The sequence below is a fragment of the Rissa tridactyla genome, chromosome 3 (assembly GCF_028500815.1).
Source record: "Rissa tridactyla isolate bRisTri1 chromosome 3, bRisTri1.patW.cur.20221130, whole genome shotgun sequence".
Taxonomy (NCBI): domain Eukaryota; kingdom Metazoa; phylum Chordata; class Aves; order Charadriiformes; family Laridae; genus Rissa; species Rissa tridactyla.
Window position 1 is genome coordinate 102,452,977 of NC_071468.1, and position 24,336 is coordinate 102,477,312.

At 37.8% G+C, this 24,336-nt stretch overlaps 1 protein-coding gene across 1 annotated transcript in view; it reads left to right on the forward strand.

Moving 5' to 3' along the window:
- CSMD1 (CUB and Sushi multiple domains 1) overlaps nucleotides 1-24,336 on the forward strand; it is a 1,189,318-nt gene that overhangs the window by 336,887 nt on the left and 828,095 nt on the right. The window contains exon 3 of the mRNA XM_054196719.1: nucleotides 12,588-12,700. Coding sequence (XP_054052694.1) covers nucleotides 12,588-12,700 — 113 coding nt within the window. The remainder of the gene's footprint in view (nucleotides 1-12,587; nucleotides 12,701-24,336) is intronic.

Here is a 24,336-nt window from a genome sequence, read left to right on the forward strand (position 1 = left end):
GGACAAGTGTAAGGTCTTGCACCTGGGAAAACATAATCTGGGAGTGCAGCACAGTCTGGGATCTACTTGGCTGGGGAGCAGCTCTGTGGAAAGGGACCTGGGGGTCCTGGTGACAAGAAGCTCAATATGAGTGAACAGTGTGCTGCTGCGTCAAAGAAAGCCAACAGGATGCTGGGTTGCCTCAACAAGGGCATCACCAGCAGAGACAAAGAAGTCATTATCACACTCTGCTCAGCACTTGTCAGGCCACACCTGGAATATTGTGTTCAGTTTTGGTCTGTGCTATGCAAAAAGATGTGGACAGGCTGGAAAGGGTCCAGAGAAGGGCCACCAAGATGATCAAAGGACTGGGAAGCCTGCCATATGGGGAAAGGCTGAGAGAACTGTGTTTCTTCAGCCTTGAGAAAGGAGGATTAGGGGAGACCTTATCACCATGTTCCAGTATTCAAAGGCTGGCTACAAAGAAGATGGAGATTCCATTTTTACAAGGAGTCACATGGAAAAGACAGGGGGCAATGGGTACAAGTTACTCCTGGGGAGACTGCGACTGGACACAAGAGAAAAAAATTTTCACAATGAGAACAATCAGCCATTGGAATAATCTCCCCAGGGAAGTGGTGGATTCCCCATCACTGGACACTTTTAAGGTTCAGCTGGACAGGGTGATGGGCCACCTTGTCTAGACTGTGCTTTTGCCAAGAAAGGTTGGCCCAGATTATCCTTGAGGTTCCTTCAACCTGGTATTCTATGATTCTATGTCAATCTTTAACTACATATTAATCCAAAAGGGTATTTCTCCCAAAAAAAATATGATGAACGGTCAGATCCCAGATCACTAATGGGAATGTCTTCAACTGTTACTATGTTTTTTGGATTGAGCAATAAAAAAGCCAGACAGTCTAGCCTGTGCAAAACAGATAATGGAAATCCGCAAAGCCGTATAAGTATTCAAAATTTTACTGCATGCTATAAGCTACATTAGAAGCTTCACATGTTCCCAGAATACAGTTCTAGGCACAAATCTTTAGTCTTACAAAAGGAACATCGAGCACTGTATAAACTGTTTGTTAAATACTCTCATGTTTGGACAGTATTGTATTTTTTTAGATACCTCCTTATTGCTGCAAAGGACAAACATGCTGTTTGTACTAAAATCTGATCTATTCAAATATTTGCTAGCATATTTTCTTTTGCCTTGAGGCCTTTGCTTAAAGTGGTGCCAGCAAAAAGGCTAGAATAGGTTTTTTTCAGCTGGCAATACTACTGTAATGCAATTTGTAAAAACGTTAAAAGAAAGCTTCAGAAATTGATTTATTTCCCCCCTCAGGCAATTTTTGTGTGTTGCAGGGCTTCTAAGCCACTTGTTATCATTCCATTTCCATTTACACCGGCTTCGTTTCACTGGTTTTTGTGGAGGTGCTCTGATACTGTAATAAAAGGTGAGCCTGTAAAACCTAGGGAGGTGGAAATGTGGGTGATTTTTCAGTTATTAGCGGCTGGCCTGTGAAGAGAGAGAGAGTCCTCTTCACAGACTTTTTCCTCTCTAAATTCCATTTAGTAGAGGCATAAAATTCCATTTGTGTTCCTATGATAGGTTTTTGAGGTTTGGGTTGTTTTGGTTTGTTTTCTTTTTTCTCTCTTTCTTTTTTTTTTTTTTTTTTTTCCAGATGAAGAGTTCTTTACGTTTTTCATTTCCAAACAACGCGCAAGTGAGAGCATGAATATCATCTACAGCATTATGGATGATATATAATGGATTCGTAAAACAAAGTTTCAAATAAAATTCATCCTCATTTATTCTGAATTTGAATCAACTGTTCATTGCTGTAATGTTGTTCCCAACCTGACATAGATCTCTCTCTCAAGCCGTATGACATAGGAAATGCAAGCTAGCTTCACAACTGCAGTTATGTAAAATAGCAGATCACTACATACACTGTTGTGTATTAATGTGACATACCTACCAAAAAGATGATCGAATGTGATGTGACATTCATACGTGACAGTAAACAGACAATACTCACATAATGAAGCTTAAACTGACTAATGTAAATGCTTTTGAAGATTGTATCTTAGACTGTTTGACAAGGTACGAGTGGCAAAATCACCGAGATCTTAGTTTTGCTGACTCGATTCCTGATTTTTTTTTTAATTAAAAAATGTTAAATCTCACCTATCATCTATTAGTAACAATGGTCTTACTACTACATTTTTTATTATTAAACTCATCATACTGTTACTATTAGTGAGCTAACAGATATAGGGATATAAGTAACAGGCCTGGTGAAATAATTCTGCCTATGAAACCTGTTTACATAAGTTTCTAAAAATAAGATTTCTTTGGAATATAATCACTAATTAATTGAATCAAATCACATTTTAATTTACATGTGTATAATTTTACTTCTACTGCGTCCATCTGGGCTCATTCTAGTACATCTGAGAGGTGCCTTTGGTCTGAATATCTGTGTATTGCTAGAAGGCAAAAAAGTAGCCCGCTCGTATAATTGTTAATTTGGAATATATGACCTTACTTAAAATTTCAGTTGTTTTTTTCTCAAGCACAAAGAGTTATTAGCTTTATAGTAACTGAAATAACTTATTTTTCTTAAGGGTAAAACACTGTTTTTATTCTCCTGGCAATAATGGCTTATGGTACTACTTTATTTTTTGCACTCTTTACACCACTACTTTATTTTTGTCCAGTTTTATCAAATATTAGCTGATGTTGTCTTTCAATCTCATTTATCACAGAGGCATATGAAACCATTTCTGTGGCTGCATTTTGTGTACAATGGGTAGAAATCATAAGAAAATTCATGGTATAGTGATGTAGGTATAAGGTCTGCCAGGAAAAGAAGGCACTTCACATAGACATATCCCAATGCTATGGCCTACCTGTTCATTTAGCTGGCAGATGCCATTCTTGGTGACTGCCACACATTTCAGACATAAACCGGCTTTTTCCTTCTGTAGCTTGCGCTATGATGTTGGCACCTGGGACCATGGGGAAATATTGTGATTTTCCATTAGGCAAGCCCTTTTCTTCTCAGCATGAGTTAAATAAGGAACAAACCCCACTAGGACCATCCACTGGCAGCAAGTGCTCTGGGAGTTACCCTCTCTCATGCCATCCCACTGTGATGGAGCCGCTGGAGGCTGCTGGCTGCCCAGACCTGCCAGGCCTTTGCCAGCAGATGCAGCCCCTTGGGAAGCCCACAGCCCCACCGCTTTCCTGGGACCTGTCTCCGCTTTGGTCCCTCTTCATGGCTGTGTATTGGTTTGTCATTGGCCAACTCATCTCATGTTTTCCTGCTCCCTTAGTGATGCCCGGTGACCGTGGTCACAGGTTACAGTTTTGCAGCAGCAGAGTTTCCTGCAGCAGATATGAGCCTTGCCACCATGGCTGTTTGGTGGCAGCTAGAGAAACCAGCTGCTTTTTCTGAAGGCTAAGTACGTCAAAGTCATTAAGCTTGCAGCTTTTTTCTACGTAGTGACTGAGTTTTGTTTATAAAGGGTTTTCTGGACTTCACTGTGGGAACCTTTGGCTTTGGTTGCTTCCATCCTTCCCTTACTAGCAAAATATTAATTTTATAACTCTTGCAATTAATTCCTAGTTAAACTAAAGTCACAGAAAACATCGGGAAGTATTCACCTGACCATACCATGGAAAAAATGTACATGCACTTAGCTGTGGGAAAGGCTTGAATTAAAAATCTATTTCTTATTAATTATTAATTTGAGATATGAATCTTAAATTGTAGGAGAAATATAAGCCCTTTGCATACTGCTAGTAGTAGTGGCCCTCCAATTAGGTCTACACACCTCAACTGCCTCTAGTTAGCAGGATAAAGGAACACCTGAAATTAATTAAACAAATAAGGAATGGGGAGCAGCTGAGGGGTTTGCAGGAGTGTTTTGGGGTGTAGTGAGCTATGGGAGGCAGCTGGTGGAAGATGTTTTGTGTGGATCTGGTGAGAGGGTTCTGAAATTAGTTTTCTAGGGAAAGGGAGGGTAGAAAGCTGGAGACTGGAAGAGCGGTGTTGGGGTGCTGTTGTGGGTCTGTAACCTGAGAGAAGCTGAAGATAGAGGAGTCCGAACCTGCAGAAAGCAGCACTTGGCACTGCAGGAGTAAGAAATGTGAGAGCTAAGGCTTTTTAATTAATGATATTTTGTTTTCTTAGGAAAGAAAATTGTCTATCACTCATCAATGTGGGGAGGTGTTGCTGTGTGTTTTCTTTATCTTGTAGAGGTGGGGAAGCAAAGGGTAATTCCTGTACGGAGGATTGGGTGTGCTCTCTAAGATGGGGCTCTGCCCTTTGCAGTGTTTCTTGTGCAGTATTTAAGGTGACAGACAGTGTTACCTTAAACTTGAGAAAAGCCACCAAGTTAGAGCCTCTGAATGAAAAACTTGACCTTGAATAATGCGTTCAATGTGTCTTCCCTTTTTCTGTGACTTGAAAAGAGTTGCGGTTGGGGGTAGTGGGATTAAATACATACATACATATATATATATTTAACCCATCTTTTGTGATAGAAAATCAGTTCTAAATTATAGATCTTGCACTAATCTTATAGTAGCTCCTCATTCCTTTATGTATGAGATAGTATCTGAGTTGGGTTTTAAATCTTCACTTCCTCTTGGCAACAGAATGGATGTAAATTATTGAGATAAGCCTTCTGTGGTTTCACACGTGGCAGGTAACAGCCTGGTTTGCTGGAATGGATACACTGGTCTCCTGGATTTATGTACCATTAGGTGTCTTAGCCCATGGGTAACTCTTCTCATTGCTGATAACAAGTACGGACAGAAGTTGGCCCCCAGGGATGGCATAATGATGAACAAAACAGGGGAAATCCCTATATAAGTTTTAATACTGTGATCCTCTGGCTTCTGCAGGTTGTTTAATGAAGCAGATAAGCCTATGAGAGCATGACCCATATCAGTGGCTGTGTCCAGCTTTCTTTACGGGTTTTGGGTTTTTTTGGTAAGATTTTTTTATTGTCACTGGCATTTCAAAAGTGAGCATTGCTCCAGAACAGCAGCTTATGGTAGCGGACAGGGGAGATGAAAATCCCCCAAGATTTGGGAAATAATACTGCAAAAATCACTTACATATATTTCTTTGTTATTATACCTTATTGGTGACTACTGTTTGCATGACTAAAAATTTGCGTAACAATACTTCATATATTCTTATTTTGGTGTGTCAAATTTCACCATAACACTTACACTTTTTAAGGTTAATAAGTAGCATCTTTACCATGAGATGCAATTCTGTCTCTGAATTAAGTCTTGGGGAGGGGGGAAATACCCAATCAATCACAGGCTAGAAATCAATCCTATGGAAATATTTGAGTCCTGAGGCTGCCTTTATGTGCATATTTTCTAATTATACAGATAAATACTTATTGGACTGTTCTGAAGTATCAATCTCTGTTTTGAACTAAAACTTACCTATAAGAGAAAGTTTGAACTAAACCTTTACTACTCCTCTGTTACGCTTTTAAAAAAGTTTGAGAGAAGCTCTATTTTTAAATAATTGGTCTTTGGGAAAAGAAAAAGAAGCGTGTGTGTATATATGTATATATAAAAGGTTTTCTGACCGGCTGTAATCTTGTCTGTTCACCATTAGCTTCCAACTCTGAACTCGATGCTAAAATGCTGTGCCTGGAGAGGACTTAAATTGTCCTGTATATGCTCATACGCAACTAAGACTGCTTTTCTCTTAACTGCATTGTTCTCTGAGATACTTCCAGTTGGCTTCCATACCCACTGTATGGAAAGTTATCCTGTTGTAACTATTGCCTTTGGCTAGAGATGCGCTTATTCAGTTTAACAGATTCAAAACCAGGAAGACGAGAGTGGTTTTTTTTCTTTGTTTGTTTTTGCGCCTGACAGCTTTAAAATAGCACCTCTCAGTCTCCCCTTTATTTGTGGAAGGGAACTTCAGAGCTCATGTGGCTTCCTGAAAGGTCCCTTTATGGATACATATCCTGGAATCGCGTTTGTTCTCATCGCGCTGCTGCTGTCTTCTGCGGCATAACTGGATTTACCACCTTCGTGTAAACTACTGCAGTAGCTTCGCTTCTGTCCAGATTGCTCAGGTAGTTTAAATGGATTCAAACAACTAAGATGATTTACTATTAATTATTTGACTTCTCAATACCTAAAATTGAGGTGCACTTGAATATATGGTGCTTTTGTAGTGTTCTCTGCTCGCATTGTCAAGGCTGTACGGGGCGCCGGTGCCCGGGGCGGCCTCTGTGAGGAGAGGCTGGGGCTGCCTCAGGCCGGACACAGCCCAGCCCGTTCCAGCCGGCTCCCACCGACGCCCACAGGGCCTGGCTGAGCCCCGCACACACAATGGGGGCTCAGGGGAAACAGATGTAAGAAAAGAGAGAAGACACCACAGAGAGGAAGAGGGAACAAAAAGCGAGAAAAACAGCTCTGTGAGCACCGAGGTGAGAGAAGGGGGGGAGGAGGTGCTGCAGGCCCCGGAGCAGAGATTCCCTGCAGCCCATGGAAGAAACCATGGTGGAGCGGGTGGATGTTTCCTGAAGAAATCCCAGCCTGTGGAGAGCCTGTGGTGGAGCAGGGTAAAAGTGTGATGAGGAAGGAGCAGCAGAGAGGAGCTGTTATGGACTGACCCCGTTCCCCGCTGCCTGAGGGGAGAGGTAACGGAGTCGGGAATGAAGGGGTGAAGCTGATGGGGGGGGGATTTGATTTAATTTTTATTTCTCATTATCCAAACATATTTTAATTGGCAATAAATGGAACTAATTTTTCCCCAAGTCAGGTCTGTTTCGCCTGTGATGATAATTGGTAAGTAGTCTCCTTGTCTTTATCTTGACCCAGGAAGATTACCATCTTATTTTATTCCCCTCTGTCTTGTTGAAGAGGGTCAGTGAGAGAGTGGCTGGGTGGGGGGTCTGGCAGCTGGCCAGTCAACCCACCACAAAGGCATTAATAAAATTGAGAATAAATGCCAGGAATCTGTAGAGTAATATCTTGATTGCTTTTTCTTCAGATTTGTAATAGCATATACATGTTATTAGCTGTTGGGTGATGTTCGATGCCTAAAACACGGAGGAGTTTTGCCTGCTTTTTAATGACAATGTAGTTCTGGGATAATTTCCAGTTAAGCCAAATATGAGATACCACCTTTTGAAAATTTTTTTGGTGTGTTGTACCTAGTATTTGACTTCTGCGATGCAGTAAGGTATTTCTGGAGAACTACAACAGATAGCCTAAAGCTTTAGTCCTTAAGAGACTTTGACTTACCTCGCTTTCTGATCTGTGGTTGATCAGCACGACCTTTGAGGTAGTACCTGCTGATAACTTTATGTTTTCATGTGGTATGGGGAGTTTGATATGGAGTGAGCTCCTCTACATCAAATGACAATTTTAACAATGGTATGTAAAACCTGAAAGGGTATGACACTGATGGCAGACAGCTATTTGGTGCTTCATATGGCAGTTAATGACCTATATTACTTTATGGTAAAATGGGAGAAAATGTTACATTTGTTCCTTATACAGATTTTGAGGGGGCTGAAAATAATCTCAGATTTTACTATGGTTTGCCTAAAATTGCTTCGGGGATAATTCATTGAAACTTATACTTTACCTTGTTATTAATAACATTGACCCTTTTGGCTAATAGCTTTTGCAAGAGACGTTTGTTAGTTAATTTCAGGCAAGAATGTTTTATCTTAGCCAAATGGATTCTGGCTACTTCCTCTGTTTCTGGGAACAAGCTGTACAGATGTATGAGCAGAGCTCAGATGTAGATATATGCGTATATATATGTGTGTGTATGTCAGGCACAACTCTAAAAACGTTTAACAGATCTGATTCTCCTTCTAATTATAATATTGTGTCTTCATAGATATCATTGGCCTAATTTGAAAAAAGATTCAGTCCTTATGGGCACAGGGTCTCCCCTGGCTCTAAGGTGTGGTGTTTTGGTTTGGGTTTTTTTTTTTTAAATTTCCCAAGAAAACTTGTTAAACCTTGACAAAATTTTGTCGCATGTGGTAACCTGCACACATCACTTTGTATAGTAGACAGCTGTAGGAGTAAATAAGCTAGCAAATAAAATGGTGACAATGCTTCTGTTTTTTTGTTGCAACTGTGCATTTTCTTATTTTTTTTTCGATTGTGAAATCAGCACATAATTGAAGTGGTCTGATCATATGAGGCTCTTCCTGCTGGATAGCTGTTTCTGATAGAGCTATTCTGGAAAGCTTCATTTGACCATTTCAACCATGAGGGCAGTGCAAAACTCTTATTTAAATAAAAAAAATCCCAAACCCTAGTGACTCTGGGAACAAGAAGGTAATAGTTCTTGTTTGAGGGAAGAAAATTGGAGCTGTTTTTGTGTCAAGAGTATCTTTGAAACACCTGTGGAGATCAGCTCAGCTGTAAACATTCTCTTGAAGGTCTATCAGCTTCAACATGAACAGCTGGGACTTGGTAGAATTTCATAACTGCACTTGCCAAAGATTCAGTCCCTAATAAATTTATACAAATAATTTAAAACTTTAGTTGATCCAGTTGTACTTACGTATTTCCTCAGAAACTGCTGAGTGTTCTCATTTTTCTTGCAGCAGCTGCTTATGATAGGGACTGTGCCCATGCCTTCCTTATGGGTCATGGATTCATTGGATATCTTGGGTTAGGAGAGACTATGGTTATCCGATCTAACTTCCTGCTGATATTGGAGCCAAGTCTGAAGATAGATGGTGCTGTTCAGGGCCCGTTGAAGTTACCAATATCTCCAAGGATACCAGATCCTCTCTGGGCAACTAGCCTGATGTTTGACCACCATCATGGTGTTTTTCTTTTTTTTTTTTCCGTAATACAAAACTGTACTGTTTCTCTTGTTGAACATTGCCTGTTGCTTCTCATCCTTTACATGCTTCCCAAAAGAACCTGCCTCTGTCTTTTTCTGTACTGCTCTAATAGGTAGATAAAGACAGCAGTAAGCTTCACCCCTTAGTTGTCAACTTCTAACGGCTCAAGAAATCCATTCCTTCAGCTTCTTCTTGTACATCGTTTTCTATAGACCCCTAGCTATATTGCCACTCCCCCCAAGGACTTACTGTGCTATCTATTTAGTAACAGGGAGTCCCAAAATCTGCCGTCACAAGTAGAGGGCGTAAAAGTTCGGAGCAGAGCCAGCTGGACCTGCTGGGTACATTATTGGTATGCTATTGGAAAAAAAAAAACCCAATAACTCTGTATTTATAGGCCTTATCACTAGAAATGTCTGAACGTCAAGATCTATGAAATGACAATGTAGAATGAAATATGATGGTTTTTTTTCCTTTCAAACAGAGGCTAAACTCAGTGCATGTGTACCACTGTGTTTTCTATTACAGGTTCTGTTTTATGTGTATAGACAAACCAAATATATTCCATCTGTGGCTAAAAAGTATTTTAGTGTGTGCATTTTGTGCAGATTCATGCTGCTGAAAGTTAAGGAAGTAGTAATATTTTACGTTTAAGGTATTGCCATATGCTCAGTACGAAGTAGTGCAAGTTTATCAAATGACGATTTTATTAGCAGAGGGACTTGAAACGATTCTGCTTTCTTAGCACACACACTTGTCTGTCTAAACAGTTCCCTTTCTGGTTGCAGTAAAGGCCTCCACATTAATTGCCAAGATACATTTACAAAGTAAAGCAACATGTGAAGGTGTGTGATTTTTCTGCATGATGAAATGAATGTGCAAAACACATTATGATTCATGAGCTGTAACCTAGCAAAAATGCTAGTGGGGGGGAAAAATGACTTGGTAGGCTAGCAGTGTTTTAATTCTGGAAATGCCTGAAGAATAACACTCTAGATTTTTCATCTGCTGTCTGGTTTTTGTTTGCACTCAATTTCATGGCATTTGATCTCCCTGAATTTATTAGAATACTATGAAAAAGTGCTTTCAGAAATATTTCAGGCAACAAGGCTACTGTAGAGGCACCCAGATAGTCTGTTGAATGACTGACGTAGATTTCTTCTATTTGAGACTTTTCCATAATCTTTTTTGGGATTACTGTAATATAAAGAATTTGACAAAATAGATTTCAAGTTGATGTATTAATTCCTTGAAGTTCACCACATACTTGCCTTTTCCTATGTCTGTAAAACCTTTAAGTGCTCTGATTTAAGGTATAGAAGAATATATTTGTCTTCCTTTAATGTGAATTGCAATGTCAGCCTAAAGAATGATCTTCTAGTATTTGAAGGGCGATACTATGGACACAGTTTTATTTATTGAGCAGATAAAGAATCCATGTCATAGGAATGATACTTACTATCATAACTGAATCAAAGCATTTGGGTCTAGAAATGATAACACGAGCTTGGGATGTCCAATCGCTGCTTGAAACAATCACTGCTCAAATGAGTTCATCTATATGAACTAAATCCTTGCCAAGTGGAGCAAACATTCCTCAGGAATGAAGTTGCTAAATCTTTATAGTTTTGCATTGATATAACTTTTTTTGTGTCTTTTTATCACGTTTCGTGGTGTGTGGGGGGTTCTTTGTGTGTGTGTGTATACATATTTATTGTTTTTAGGTCTCCTATGTAGTGTGAAGCGTTCAGACTAGCTGCCTCTGTTGCTCTGTGTGTTTCAGCCTGATTTTCCTTTCTTCCCCTACAATGTGTGCTAGTTTCCTATATTTCAGCAAAAAATGCTAGATCCAGGAAATGTTGTAGTGTTGTCAAAAGACAACAACAAGCAAACCATCCTTAAACCAGAACTCTTTGGATCCCTCCTCAAAGAAGGAAGAGACATGTAAGAAAGATCAGAAAATACATATCCTAAATTAATAATGAACTGTCATACAGTACACCAGATGTAGTGATAACTACTCTAATTTATTAAATAGAACAAGAGGCACATTTCCCTAAACCTGCAACATCTAGTGAAGGTGAGAGAACATATAAAAATCTGAACATAAGATGTGGCAACCCTCATGGTATCTCTGTAGTTTGAAGACTGAGGGGAAAAAATTGGCCTGGTTATTTCTGGAATTGGAGCAAATGAGGCGGAAAGGAATAGGAGTAATAGGTTGACAAGTACACAGAAGGTGAAAAGATTAGAGCAAACAGCTAATTGTCTCCCATGTGCTGTTTAAAAACAAAGGAAAAAGATTGCAGAAAGCATTTTGCTGACTTATGTTGCCTTGACTGTATGCCTTCATCTGTATTTAAAGCTTTCCACACTTTGATATCTGACTCATCTGAGTCTGTTGGTTTTCCAGAGCTTAAAATTGGAAAGAGAAGGGGGAACCACCTGACTGGTGTAATTCAAGCATAGAATTATGTTTTTATGTAGGAGAGAGGTCTTAAATAAACCTAATTTTGCAAGGAACTACTAGTTCAGTGATACTGCTGTACTAGTATGTTGTTTACAATTATTTATATTCTGTAGTTTCAGATGCCAATTAATGAACTGTAGCATCATTGTACAATAAATTTCAAAGGCAAGGGATTTCTTTAAAGGCGTGGATTGTCTTAACCGTCCAGGTTAAAAGTATATGAAAGCATTTTTTGGGGTGGGGTGTTTTTTGTTTGGTCTTTTTTTTGTTTGGGTTTTTGGTTGGTTTTTTTTTATTTGTGTGGTTGTCTGTTTTTTTTTTTTTTTTTTTTGATGAACGGTTACAATGTCTGAATTCAAGAAGCTCTTTCAGGGTGAAATTTGAAGAAAAGGTGGCTTTCTGATATGTTTTCCTGTAACCAGTGGATCACTTCTGTTGCAAAACACAGAAATTAGCTAGTGATATAAACTGACAGTGTAGTTTGGGGTTTGTGGGACAGTAATGGTGTCTTAAGTCTTACTTGTGCAAAATTACTCTAATCATTAAGAAACCAACATCTCAGTAGCAACAGCCAGGTCTAAAAAATATCTTTAGTGATGTTTCAGTAAAGGATGTAGGCATTGTTTTCCATCTGTTTTATACTCCAAATGAATCAAACCATTTATTTATTTATTATTACCTTAAAATCAGTATTGCAATGTAATTATAGCTTATCCAGCATTCTGGTTTGTATGTAAAGGTAAGACTGCTAATAAGATGGGGAAATGTAGTTTTTTTGAAGCTGCTAAATGGAAGGTTTTATTGTTTTCTGGTCAGTTGACACATATGACATTGAACATGTGAGATCCATGTTGCTTCTGAAGCAGCAGATGGAGGACAGACAGGATATTCCACGCTATCTCAAATAGTACTGGGCATCTTTGTGTGAGTCTGGCTGGGTATTTACTTCTACGTGTCCTAAATCTACCTGTGTCCATCTTGAAATGAATCCTATCAAAAAGTTATCTGTTTTCGTCTTCAATAAAGACAAACAGGTCTTTCTTTCAGTGTTCTGTGTTGGAGACTGCACAGATGTGTTAAAATAGGAGGGTTAAAAAGCTGAAGAACATGTTTAAAATTTTGCAGAGGCTGCATCAGGGTAAAAAGCATAATGCATTAGCAGTTCAGGTGTAGAAATAGGATGCTCATCACACCTACTGATGTGCTTTACTTTCTTTATTTTAAAGGTTATAATAATTTGTGCCTTTTTATTGCACAGGTTATCAGGATTTCAGCTTCCATCATCTATTGTGAGCACGGGTTCTATCCTCACCCTCTGTTTCACCACAGATTTTGCTGTCAGTGCTCAAGGCTTCAAAGCTATCTATGAAGGTAAGAACTCTTTTCCTACCAGGTCTTTATTCTACTTGATAGGCGTTTTTCATGTTGAAACGTGATGTTTCAATTTTAATTGTTTGGGGTTTGAATCATCGGTGAATATTGCATAAACTTTTTTTATAGCATACTTAAATGTTACTACATCATGGCCAGTGTCTTTATTTTTGAAATTTAGTTTAAACTATACTTTAATTTCTGATGGAATTTTAAATTGAATTTGTCAGGCTTCTAAAGTTGGATTCAGAAGTGATTACATTTAAATGGTTTTCTTATTATTTCCTAAATGATTTCTTTTGACAACTTCTTTAGGCAATGCCTAACTTAAGGGGTATAATGATAAAAATGAGATATGGACACTAACTGGTCTTGAAAATGAATCACTGATCATCGTCCTGTAGAAAATTAAAACAACAATGACAACAAAAATATAAGTGTATATCTAAATTTAAAAACAAGATGAAAAAAAAGCAGTTGAACACTGGTTCCATGGAATATGTTAGACTACAACAATGACTGCCCAGTTCTGGGGAAAAATAAGGCCAAGCATTTAATGTATTCTAGTGTCTACCAAGAATTAAGTTCATGAAACTGGACTGATACCATTTCCTTAATACATTGAGTTGTACAAAAGGCTTTATGAGATCTGCAACCTTTGTTTGAGAAAATTACCAGATACAGTGGTATTAAGTCAGTTGCTTAGCTTCAGGACTGCTTTCAAACTGAGTGTGTGGTGGTTTTTCTTTTTTTCTACAACATCTTATTCATGGGAAATGCAGGGCTCTGAGACCCAGAAGTTGCAGAAAGCTCATTTTCAGGTTGCTTCTCAAATGCAAAGCCACTTTTTCTATGCTTTCGTAGGTTTAATGCTTTGAAAGTGTTTATTCTAGAAAAATTGTGTGTGCAGTTAAGTGATAGAATTTAAGGCAATATATTTTTATCAATGGGGTTGATGTAGGGGCTTTGAATCTGGAAAGTTTGACTGTAGCTATTCACTTGGACTAGCATTTGCAACTGTCTAAATCCGTTACCTGTGATCTCTAAGTTACTTTGACTTTCTCTAAAGTGGTGACCAATATATCTTCAAATGCTTGATAAACTTCGGTTACATTTCTCCTAGAACTATTCAAAGTCCCTTGAAACTTTACCCCCCTTCCTTGACAATACCTAACTCTGCTCCATATCGATGCATATCTTTGTTTCATGTTTGATTAATGTTTTATAGTGTTTTTAAAGTATCTTTTTAAAGCAATATCATCATTGACTGGGTTACCTAAGTGTGAAAAGACAGAGGTGAGGAAAGTGTCATGAGTAACTCAAACTTCTCTTGTTTTGAGCTTTGTCTGATCAGGGTGGGTAGCTCAGCAGCATATTTTTCCTTGTTAGCTTTTCCTCCTTTCCTTTGTCCCCCAAAGCCTTATTACTGCTGATCAGTCTTTTTTGTTTGGTTTTTTTTTTCTTTTACACTGAGATGAAGGCTGTGAAGAAAAACTAGGAAAGTTTCATTTTAATAGTCTTAAGTTTATTGTCAGTCAAAAAGGAATATCTTACATCATGAACACACCAGGAACTATTTTCATTACCTCAGTAGGAAGTTGCTTTCTACATACCCGTATCTTTCTGTTCTAGCAGGTGCATACGATAGCATATTTCATCCTTTTATGCAATCTGAGCAGTTTGTTTTTCATATGGAAAAAGACAGTGAAGAATGCTAAAGGACGTTTCTTGACTGTCAACTTAGGAACACATGCACAGAGCCACAGGCTGTAATATAATGACACTTCCTGCTGGCCTACTTTCTTGTAAAAAAACCCTGGCAGGAAGAGCTGTAATTAACATTGACAGATAGCACCACTCTCTGGTTAAACAACACTGCCCCCTTTCAGATTTAGTGCAGTAAACCTGGCATTGTCTATGAGCTTTAAATTGACTTCAAAATATGACATCCAACTCTGGTAGGAATGGTGAATGTCACTCAAGTGATGGCGTCTCAGTGTACAGACAGGCAGTAGGGACTTGTGGTTTGGGAAGGATTTGTAACAGTGAGGGGTCAGGTGTGTTTTTTGAAGGTTTGGGGTGATTGTTGCTGCAATGGCCAACTGAGTTACTGAAACTCTATAGTTTAAGAACTCCTGTAGCTGTTCCCTAAACTACTTGTTTTACATAGTGACCCCTTCTGGCTCCTGTGCCATCTGTAATTTTGTGAATAGGCAGTTGATCAGTTCCTCTGGGCTGGGGGAATGCAGACCAGATGTTACCAGTCACAGGAAGTCTTTATCATCACTCTGCTGGCTACCCATCCCTAAGCTGGTTTGCTTTTACAAAAAACATCTAGTTATACCTGGTTTTAGCCAGCTCTTTTATTTTTTCTCTGAAGTAAGTGAATTACTGTTCATCTGGAAGTGTAGGGAGGATTGAAGTGCTACTGACTGCTGCCATCTAAGAGTTTGGGACACTGTGGGATCATAATGCACAGTTTGAGAAATGCTGTTTTAAACACATTAATAGGAGAGAAGTTTTACCTGTGTGTCAGCTGACAAGGACATTATGCTTAAAAAAAAAAAAATTGATTTTTTTTTTTTAATGGTACCTGTGGGAGTGATTCTGTAACAGAAAATTTTGTAGAGATGTATAAAAGTCTGCAATATTCAAAACACAAGGAATTCTAACAGACTGGGAGCAGGAGGGGGAAAAAAAAGCTTTGCATCAATATGCAAAGGAATCATTCTGGAACTGCACCACTTGTTTCACAGTAGCAGATGAATTGGGTCTGAAAAATTCAAATATTAGGACTAATAAAGGAACTAATTTACATAAACTTTACATATTCTGGGAGGCTGCAAAACTAGTGTTTTGTTTTGTGTTTGGTGCTTTTTCTTTTTTTTTTTTTTTTTAATTCTTGTGACAGACCACTCTTTCTTCTTGAAAAATTTTGTCTGATTTTGTCTAAGTAGGATTGTTACCGTCATGCAATTAAAAAAAAAAATAAATGATTGATTAGTGTCTTCAAAGTTAGCTCTGCAATTGAAAGTCAGTATTTTAAATGTGGGGAAAAAGCTAGTGTTTTGACAACAATGACTTATTTCTCAAAAGACTTAATACTGGGCTAGGTTCACTGCTGTGTTGAGCTTCTGCTTTGCTGAGCAGAGAGGATGCTATTGGGAGGTTTCACCATTGCTGTCTGCAGGGTGCTCTTTTTAACTTAAATTCCCTGGTGAATGAGGGTAGGGCACTGAACTAGGGAAGGAGGCACCTGAACCACTTCAAGACCTACTGAACAGCCTCTGAAGCTACACTCGCACTGGTATCCCTAGCAGAGAGAGAACACTACATCCTGTTCCCTGGGCTGAGATTCTGATCTATGCATTTTATTGAGTATATTATTGATTTATGACCTCACTTCCTGTCCAGCAATGACATAATCAGTTCCTTTGTATTTTTACAATATATAAATAAGTTAACAATGAAGCTAGTGAAACCACATTTCGATGCTCTAAGCTCTTGAAGATTATTTGTACCTATCTGACTTAGCCTGCTGTCAGCCATATATGACATGAATATTAATACTTAACTAAATTTGATTTTGTGGCAGTAGACCAGCGAGAGCCATCTAGTTTTAACAAGACACTGATGTAGTCGGGCAGTTGCCGAGTTCTTAAGTTGAAATGTAGGTTTCTTTACTATATCATTACTTCACCAGATTTGATATATCCGTTTCTGAGAATCTGTAGTATTTTCACTGATAATACTTCCATCTTCCTCAGTGATCAAGTCAGCACTAAAATTTTGGTATAGATGGAAGCTTGAATTATTCTTATTTTCTGTAAATAAAATTATCTTTGAGATTTTCAAGCACATGATTGTGACAGTAAAAATAACTATAAATTTCAAAAGTACTAATTCAGTTTATGGAATCTGTCAACTTGTTTAATCTGCGAAATGATTTATTGACCATTACCATCACTGTTGGGTAACAATTAAACATAAGTTTTAAGCAGTGGGATTGCGGAGTTGAGGGATAGATTGTGTTTCTGTAATGTGCGCTTGTGTGTGGTTTTTTTTTAATTGACAGTGCTTTACTTCATATAAAACATGTTTAGGCTCTGTGAGGGGTGCGTGGGGAGAGTAACAAAATACTTGTCACTTGTGCAATTTTCTTTAATTCCTTGTTAAAATAATTTTAATTCCTATTTTCTAGAATAAGATTAACAAACTGTTTTAAAAAAGGTGCTTTGAGGGTGTGGCGGTTTAACCCTAGCTGGCAGCTAGGATCACGCAGCTGCTCATGAAGTTCTCCCCCTTCCCCCAGAAAGGCAGGGAGAAGAGGGAGAAAAGGAGGGGAAAGGCAAAGGGGAGAAAAAAGTAATTCCTCATGGGTTGTGATAAAGACTACTTAATATAAACAATAACAGAAAAGGAAAATAACCATAGTAATAATGACGCAAGTCACTCTTGCTGCCTAGTGAATTGGCACCAACCTGATCAGTGGTCGCAGATTACATCCCACAGCCAACCCCTGTTTATATACCAAGCATGATGCCTATGGTATGGAATATTCCATTGGCCATTCTGTTGTTGTGTCTATGCTCCTTCTCAGCTTCTGTGGGAAACTGAAAAGAGTCCTCGAAAAGTATAAACATCACTTAGCAACAACTAAACCAGCATTATTGATATTCGTTATTGGAATTTCTTTCACACAATCACTAGAACAAAAATTAACTCTTTCTGAGCTGAAACCAGGACAGAGGGCTACAAACAAGTGAAAATTCAGCATTGCTATATCATTGTAATAATTTTCTTTGTAAAGCCAGAAGCATTCTTCCCATACAGACCATTTGCATGTGGTTGGAAATACAGAAAACTACTCTTTAAATGACAGCAATATCTGAAGTGTGTTATACACATGTATGCTTAATTTGAGTAATGCATGGCAGAATTGTTATCTGGTCTTTCTTCCACTTCCACTAGTGTGTCCTGCCATTCAGGAAATCCAGTTGTCAAGTGCAAAAAACTCAGTATAAGTAGAAAAGCTTAATTCAAATTACATTGTTAGTCATCAATATAAAATGAAATGTGATGTTTTTTTGGCTTGTATTTTGCTACACTAGTGTCTGCCACAAAACATTAAACTGCCCTCAAAATCCTTCATTCATTTTAAGCTATTTTGATTTTTTTGGTGGTTGTTTTTGTTGTTTCTAACCACATTTTGTAATGTAGGATTGGTGGACAGTGTTTAAACAACAAGCCAGATGTACTGGACTTGATGTATGCTAGTACCTTTCCTTGGCCTCTGTTCTATAGCAGAGGGTTTTCTTTGCCAAAGGAGGAGCTCTTGCATGTTGCTCTATCCTACCTGCCCTGAGGGCATACTTCCTTTTTTCTTTTGTTCTTTGAATTCTCAAAGCTTTCTGCTCACACCCAGTATTAACATTTATACTGGCAGTCACCTCATCCTGCCTTATGCATCTTCCCTGAAGCTTCTTTTTAAATCCCTTTCAGCATCAACAGCAGAAAGTAGTGATACACTTCCACAGTGTACAGTCTTTGAAGAAATTTTCTTTTTTTTTTCTCTTGCTGCTCCTGTTCTCCCTGAATATCTGTTACTTGCTGTGTTTTTCCTTTTTCTTTCTATTTTATGGTTCAATACTTTGAACTATTAAAAAAAGTAATAAAAAATTTAAACCATCCCCCAAACAACTTGGAAACTTCAATCTCTTGTATTGATTCCCTGAGTTACCAAGATAATTTTCCTGAGCCTGTGATTTGCCAGTCAGCGTGGACCCAGTCAAGATAAGACCTCTGGGCTCAAACTAATGTTTCTTGGGTTTTGTTTGTTTGCTTGTTTCCCTCAAGTACCAAAATACCTTTCCTGCACTCTATTAAGAGTAAATATCTCTTCTTTACTTGGTCAGCACTTGACAGTGCTTCCTACTTGTTGTCCATGAATCTAAATGTATTAGTTAATTGCTGTGTAGTTCTCCCAACAGCCTGCGATACAGTTGTAAGAGCATTTACTCCCTGGGAATGGGCATGTTCAGAACAAACTGAATAATCCAAGACAGGTATTCCAAGTTGAGAGTAGGTAGCTAAATTGGCAAGAAAATACCAACTTTTATGCAACTCATATGCAACAATCCCCTACTATTGAGCGTAAGAAGAGTAGTCTCCTGAATCTTCAACCATTGGCACTTAATCTCTATGGTTTAGTCATAGGTGTTGTTTTATCTATTAGAAAATACTTCATTTTGATTGTTCCAATGATGAGACTTTGAATATGACTCCTGAACCTCAGTGGGTTAGCCAGCTGTGAAGAGGTACAAAAGATTGTAATGAATATCTAATGATGACATTGAGAGCTATGCAGTTCATTGTATATTCTATTGCGTAGTTTTTTGGGAAGGATTCAGTTTGTTGCTCCTAAATATATAACTATTCTCTTCACTACTGCGATGTTTGGAGAAAGAGGCCGTGTAAATTTTAATCCGCGTACAATAATTTTAAATGTTAAAGGCACAAACTGCCTTTTTTTAGAATTTCTTTGATAAGAAAACAAACCTAACATTATTACTATAGTAAATTCTTGTATTCTTCTGAATGTAATCTGGGCAGCCATACACTTTAACTAGCAATCTTAGCATTGACTGCTAGTGTAATTGGCCATAACATCTATTAATAGACTGATCTATTTCTTTTTCTATTTTTAGTTAACTACTTCTTCCTTACTATTTTGGTAGTATATTCTTTTCAAACTGAGGTGTTTGTTAAAGCTTTAAGCAATATCTGTGTGTGTTTACACATGTAACCAAGTAAACCAAAAGCTTTGAATAATTAAAGCACATACTGAAATGGGATCTTTTTAGGCTGAAATTTGTAGCTGCACCTCTTTAAAGCAGAAGTAATTGCTTTCTGAGAATTAATTTGGGTATAGATTTCCTTTGTCAACTGAAGTCCCTAAAAAGAAAAAACATTTTTACTTTCTCAAGCAGATTTGCTTAAAAATAACATCTTTTTGAAATGATACAATCTGAATCACTGTTAATCATGACATACAGGAAGGAAATCATAATGCAGTTAAAAATAAAGCTGATATTTCATGTGTCAAAACATGACATAATATGTAGCAGTAAAATTTCAGGGCAGGTGAGGTCTGATAGTGTTGTGGGACCTCTGATAGCTAATCTAGAATATCAATGATTTAGGTGTCAAAAGAGTTCACTTTAACAATAAGCCAAAGAAAAATATTTTTAAGCCTATATGCATTCAGAAAACATGAAAAATAAGATGGAGGGTTATTTTTTGAGGAGCTTGTGCTCTGAAGTGTATGAACAGATCTAAAACTTGCTCAAAATGCTAAATTTATGAGGAACTGAATTTGGTTGATAGAGGCGGGTAATGACTGCACTCTTGTATGCTTTCTCTTTCCAGTCTTTCATACATGAAGAGTTTGTGCATAGAAAAAATAACTGTATTTAAAACAAGTAAACTCCACAGCTTTCTTAGTTATGAGAACTTATTGTGGATAACTTCACTGGTTAAAAAAGAAGTGAAATTCCTTAGCCAGTAAAACACTTAAATGGTGTGTTTCAGCAATATTTGAAGGACCAGGAGTCGGAAATCTGGAATGCTGTTTCCTAAACTGCCTAAGTAAACTTCCCAAACGGAAATTCTAGGAAATTCTTTGCTAGGAAAAAAGACAGTGTAATTAAAGTTGTTGTGGCTGAATAAACCCTACTTGAATTGGCAGAAAATGAAATTAACATTAAATGTTCTAGGACTCATTGTCAACCAATGAATTTTGTATCTAAAGGAAGAAGAATTTTCTAAGAGCCTTGCCTCTTATATTAGTCCAATTATAAGTTATATCAGCTGTTTTCTGCTTTCCAGCTCTTGCCCTGAGTAGCTCAATCTGTAATGCAAAGACAGCCTTTGTGTGGTTAGTAGTCCTTAGAAAGGAGATTACATTCTTGGAACTGTCTTTTTGACTCCCTAAGGGCTTTTTTTGCCTTTCAGTGGCTTATTGATCCATATAACAACTACCGTGTTCATTGTCCTTGGTGCATGAACCAGTAATAAACTCAATGTCAGTGGTTCATGCCTTGTAATCATTTAGTGGGCTTCTAATCTCCCTCCACAAAACTCTTACTTGTGCTCCCATTTGATATCACAAACCCAATATGAAAATGATCTGGTAAAAGTGGGCTTCCTAGAGGAAAACATAAAGGAATTGCTCCTCTCTGCTCCTATGAGGTGCCAATTCTAAACCAAACCAGCACATTCTAGTATGGAAAACAAAAGTGGAAAGTCAAAGTCATAGCAGGATTGTTTCTTTCTTTGTAGCCTAAACATCTTAATACAGTGGTTTCATTTCTCTGCTATTGAATACTGAGATTTTGGAGAATCTAATCTTCATCTTAACAGATCATCCCAACTGTGCTGATACTAATACCACATTTCATGTTTTTTTCTTATCTGCCATCATTAGTATGTGTATGACTAACGTTAACTTGTGAAAAATACTTCAAAGGATTTTTTTGAAATGTCAAAATTCCTTTAGTGCAGTCATTGCCTGATCTGAATCAGTATTAAGATATGGTCATGGCTTAACCCCATTAGGCAGCTGGGCACCACACAGTCACTCGCTCACTTCCCCCCCGCAATCGGATGGACGGGAGAGTTGGAAGGGGAAAAGTGAGAAAACTCATGGGTTGAGATAAAGGCAGTTTAAGAGGTAAAGCAAAAGCTGCGCAAGCAAGCAAAGGAAAACACGGAATTCATTCACTGCTTCCCATTGTCAGGCAGGTGTTCAACCATCTCCAGGAAAGCAGGGCCCATTCACACATAATAGTTAATGGGAAGACCAATGCCATCGCTCTGAACAATGTCAGCCCTGGCCAAAATCCTCTCCTTCCAGTTTTATTGTTGAGTATGATGTCATCCCATGGTATGGGATATCCCTTTGGTCAGTTAGGGTCAGCTCTCCTGGCTGTGTCCCCTCCGAACTTCTTGTGCACCCCCAGCTGACTTACTTGCAGGACAGAAAAGGCCTTGACTCTTTAGCAATTGCTAAAACATCCCTGTGTCACCAACACTGTTTTCATCACAAATCCAAAACATAGCCCCATAGGAGCTACTATGAAGAATTTTAACTCTGTTGCAGCCAAAACCAGTACAGATGTGCAGCACGATCTAGAAATCTTGCAAATCAGTATGCTGTAGACAGCTTTTAAAAAAAAAAAAAAAAAAAAAAAAAAAGTACTGAATAGGAAAAGGCTAGCTTTGCTTCTTCTCTTTAAAATGCTTTAGTTCTTCTGCTTGGACTTCTAATTTTCACAGTTAAAATATATTCTCTTAATGCAGCAACTGTTTGAGAAACAAACAAGGTCAAAACTCCCATAATTCTGGAATCGTGTTGGATTTTTTTTTTTCTTTTTAATTCAGCCACATAAGGAATATATAGAATGCATCTTTTCTCCAAGTGCTTTTCTGAAACAAGCCATGCATCGTGACTGAACAGAGCTGATGTTCTTGCTTGTTCCATTTTACAGCCAACTGGGATTTGGGGGAATAACTTTTTCTGTTCATAACCTTACAGATTTGTTGGAGATAAGACTTTAGTTAAGCAGCCTGTGCCCTTCCCTACCACCACTCTAAATTTATTTTAAACAGTAACTGATGCAAAATATCAGGATGCCAATAGATAAAGAGCCTGTATTCTGTTTGAACTTATTTTGCGTGAACTTTCATTTCTGAATGTGGTCTTTTTCTGTTTGCCAATGTGGAAATTAAAATATTGCCAGTGTCTTGTGTGCATTGCCAAACTACTCAGAGGAGTGTTTTGATGCGTTTGTGCCCAGACTTCTATCTGTCTGGCTGAAGAGTTAAATCCTACTTCCTTTTCTAATTATCAGATATATTCAGTAGTGTTTACTTACCTTCAGAATGGTCCCCATTAATGAAACAGTCCCAGGTGAAGTGCAACAGACACTTATCTAGCTTTTAATGAATCTGAAAAAGTCTTAGGGCTTGCTTCATTTCTGATGTCATTTGTAAAGCAAGTTATTTATTCCTTTGGCTGGTACAAAGTAGGGAAAGTTGTATTGGGCTTTTCATCTCTCAGATAATAAAAGTGCATTTTCAGCCATATCAGTCTGATTTCTGGTTAGTAGTAGTCTTTATAGTCCCCCTTTTTTTTTTTTTTAGCTATTGTCCTTAAAGTAGTACCACTTTTTATTATGAAAACTATATTTCTGCCTTTAAAAAAAGTCTCTACAGCCTACTAAGAGTTACTGTTGGTAACTACTTTGTATTTATTACAAATCTGCTTGCAATGGCAAAGATGTCTTGCAGCTTTTATTTTTTTTTGTTGCAAAAATAAAAGAAAATAGAAAAATCTCTATTTCATTTGGAATCATTGTCTGCAGATTTGTATGCCTTTAAACTGGCAAAGGATGTAGACTATTGTGGGGTGGAATCAGTTATTTCCAGAATGAAATCCATGGGTTAGCAGGCTAGAAAATAGAACTTTGTATTTGCTATGTCACTGCAGCCAGCAGCTGTTACAATTTGCTATGTTGGATGGATGGTTATCATATAAATAAAGTCACATACCTTGCTTTTCATCTTCTCTTGTATAACTTTAAACCATTAATAATTTTGCTTTGAATTACTTTGTTATTCATATCCTTCCCGTATATTGAGGGTTTCATTTGCATAACCTTTCATGTTTTTCTTCTGTAATTGGGATAATAAGGCAGATATCTAGAACTTTGCAACAAAATATACTCATCAAAACAAGCATGTCTAAATTTTGACTAAGGCATTGATCTTGTTCAGTAATGAGTAAAGCAGTTGGTACATCACGCACCTATTAATTGTGAAGAAAGGGAGTAGGCTGACTGTGGTACACATAATGTAGGCGTTGTGTTTTAACTGAAACTTCTGAGATTTGTTAAAATCTATCACATAATCTTCACCTTGCGTGTGTTAGAATTCCACGTGTTCGTACAGTACTCTTGACCACTCTGTGTATCACCTATCTAAATAGTGTTTATTCACCCAAGTAATGTCATTTACTTCATTAGGTATACATGTTGCTATAAATGAGTCTGCAAAACCACGAGGACTTCTTAACTCCTTTAACTCTAAGTTAAAACTCTTTGAAATCTTTCATCTTGTATATATGGAAAGACTTCCTAATAAATTATTAAATTATTAACGCATGGTATACTTCCAAGAAATCATGCCTTAAGGTTCCTTGAAGCTGGCGCGTTGGATTGACCATAAAGGGGCCATAGCAGGCATGGAAGGTCACACAGTCTCCTTGACTTCATTAGATCTGTACCTTTCTTACACTTGTTTAACAAGGCAAGGCATGTGGTGTCAGTGGATTGTAAACCTGAAGTCAGAAGAATGTTAAACAGTTTTGGATGTGTGAAATCTTACTTATGGGGAAAGAGGCAACATGCTGTGTGTGTGTATATGTAAACCCAAGAAATGTTAGTGTAATCAGTGTCTTAAGTGTCTAATCATCATTAGTCTAGATGAAATTTTTGCAGAAAAGCAAAAAATAACAACAATTCAGTTAAAGTAGTTGTGGACACTTACTGGTTTCTATCCCTTTTTCTATTATTACG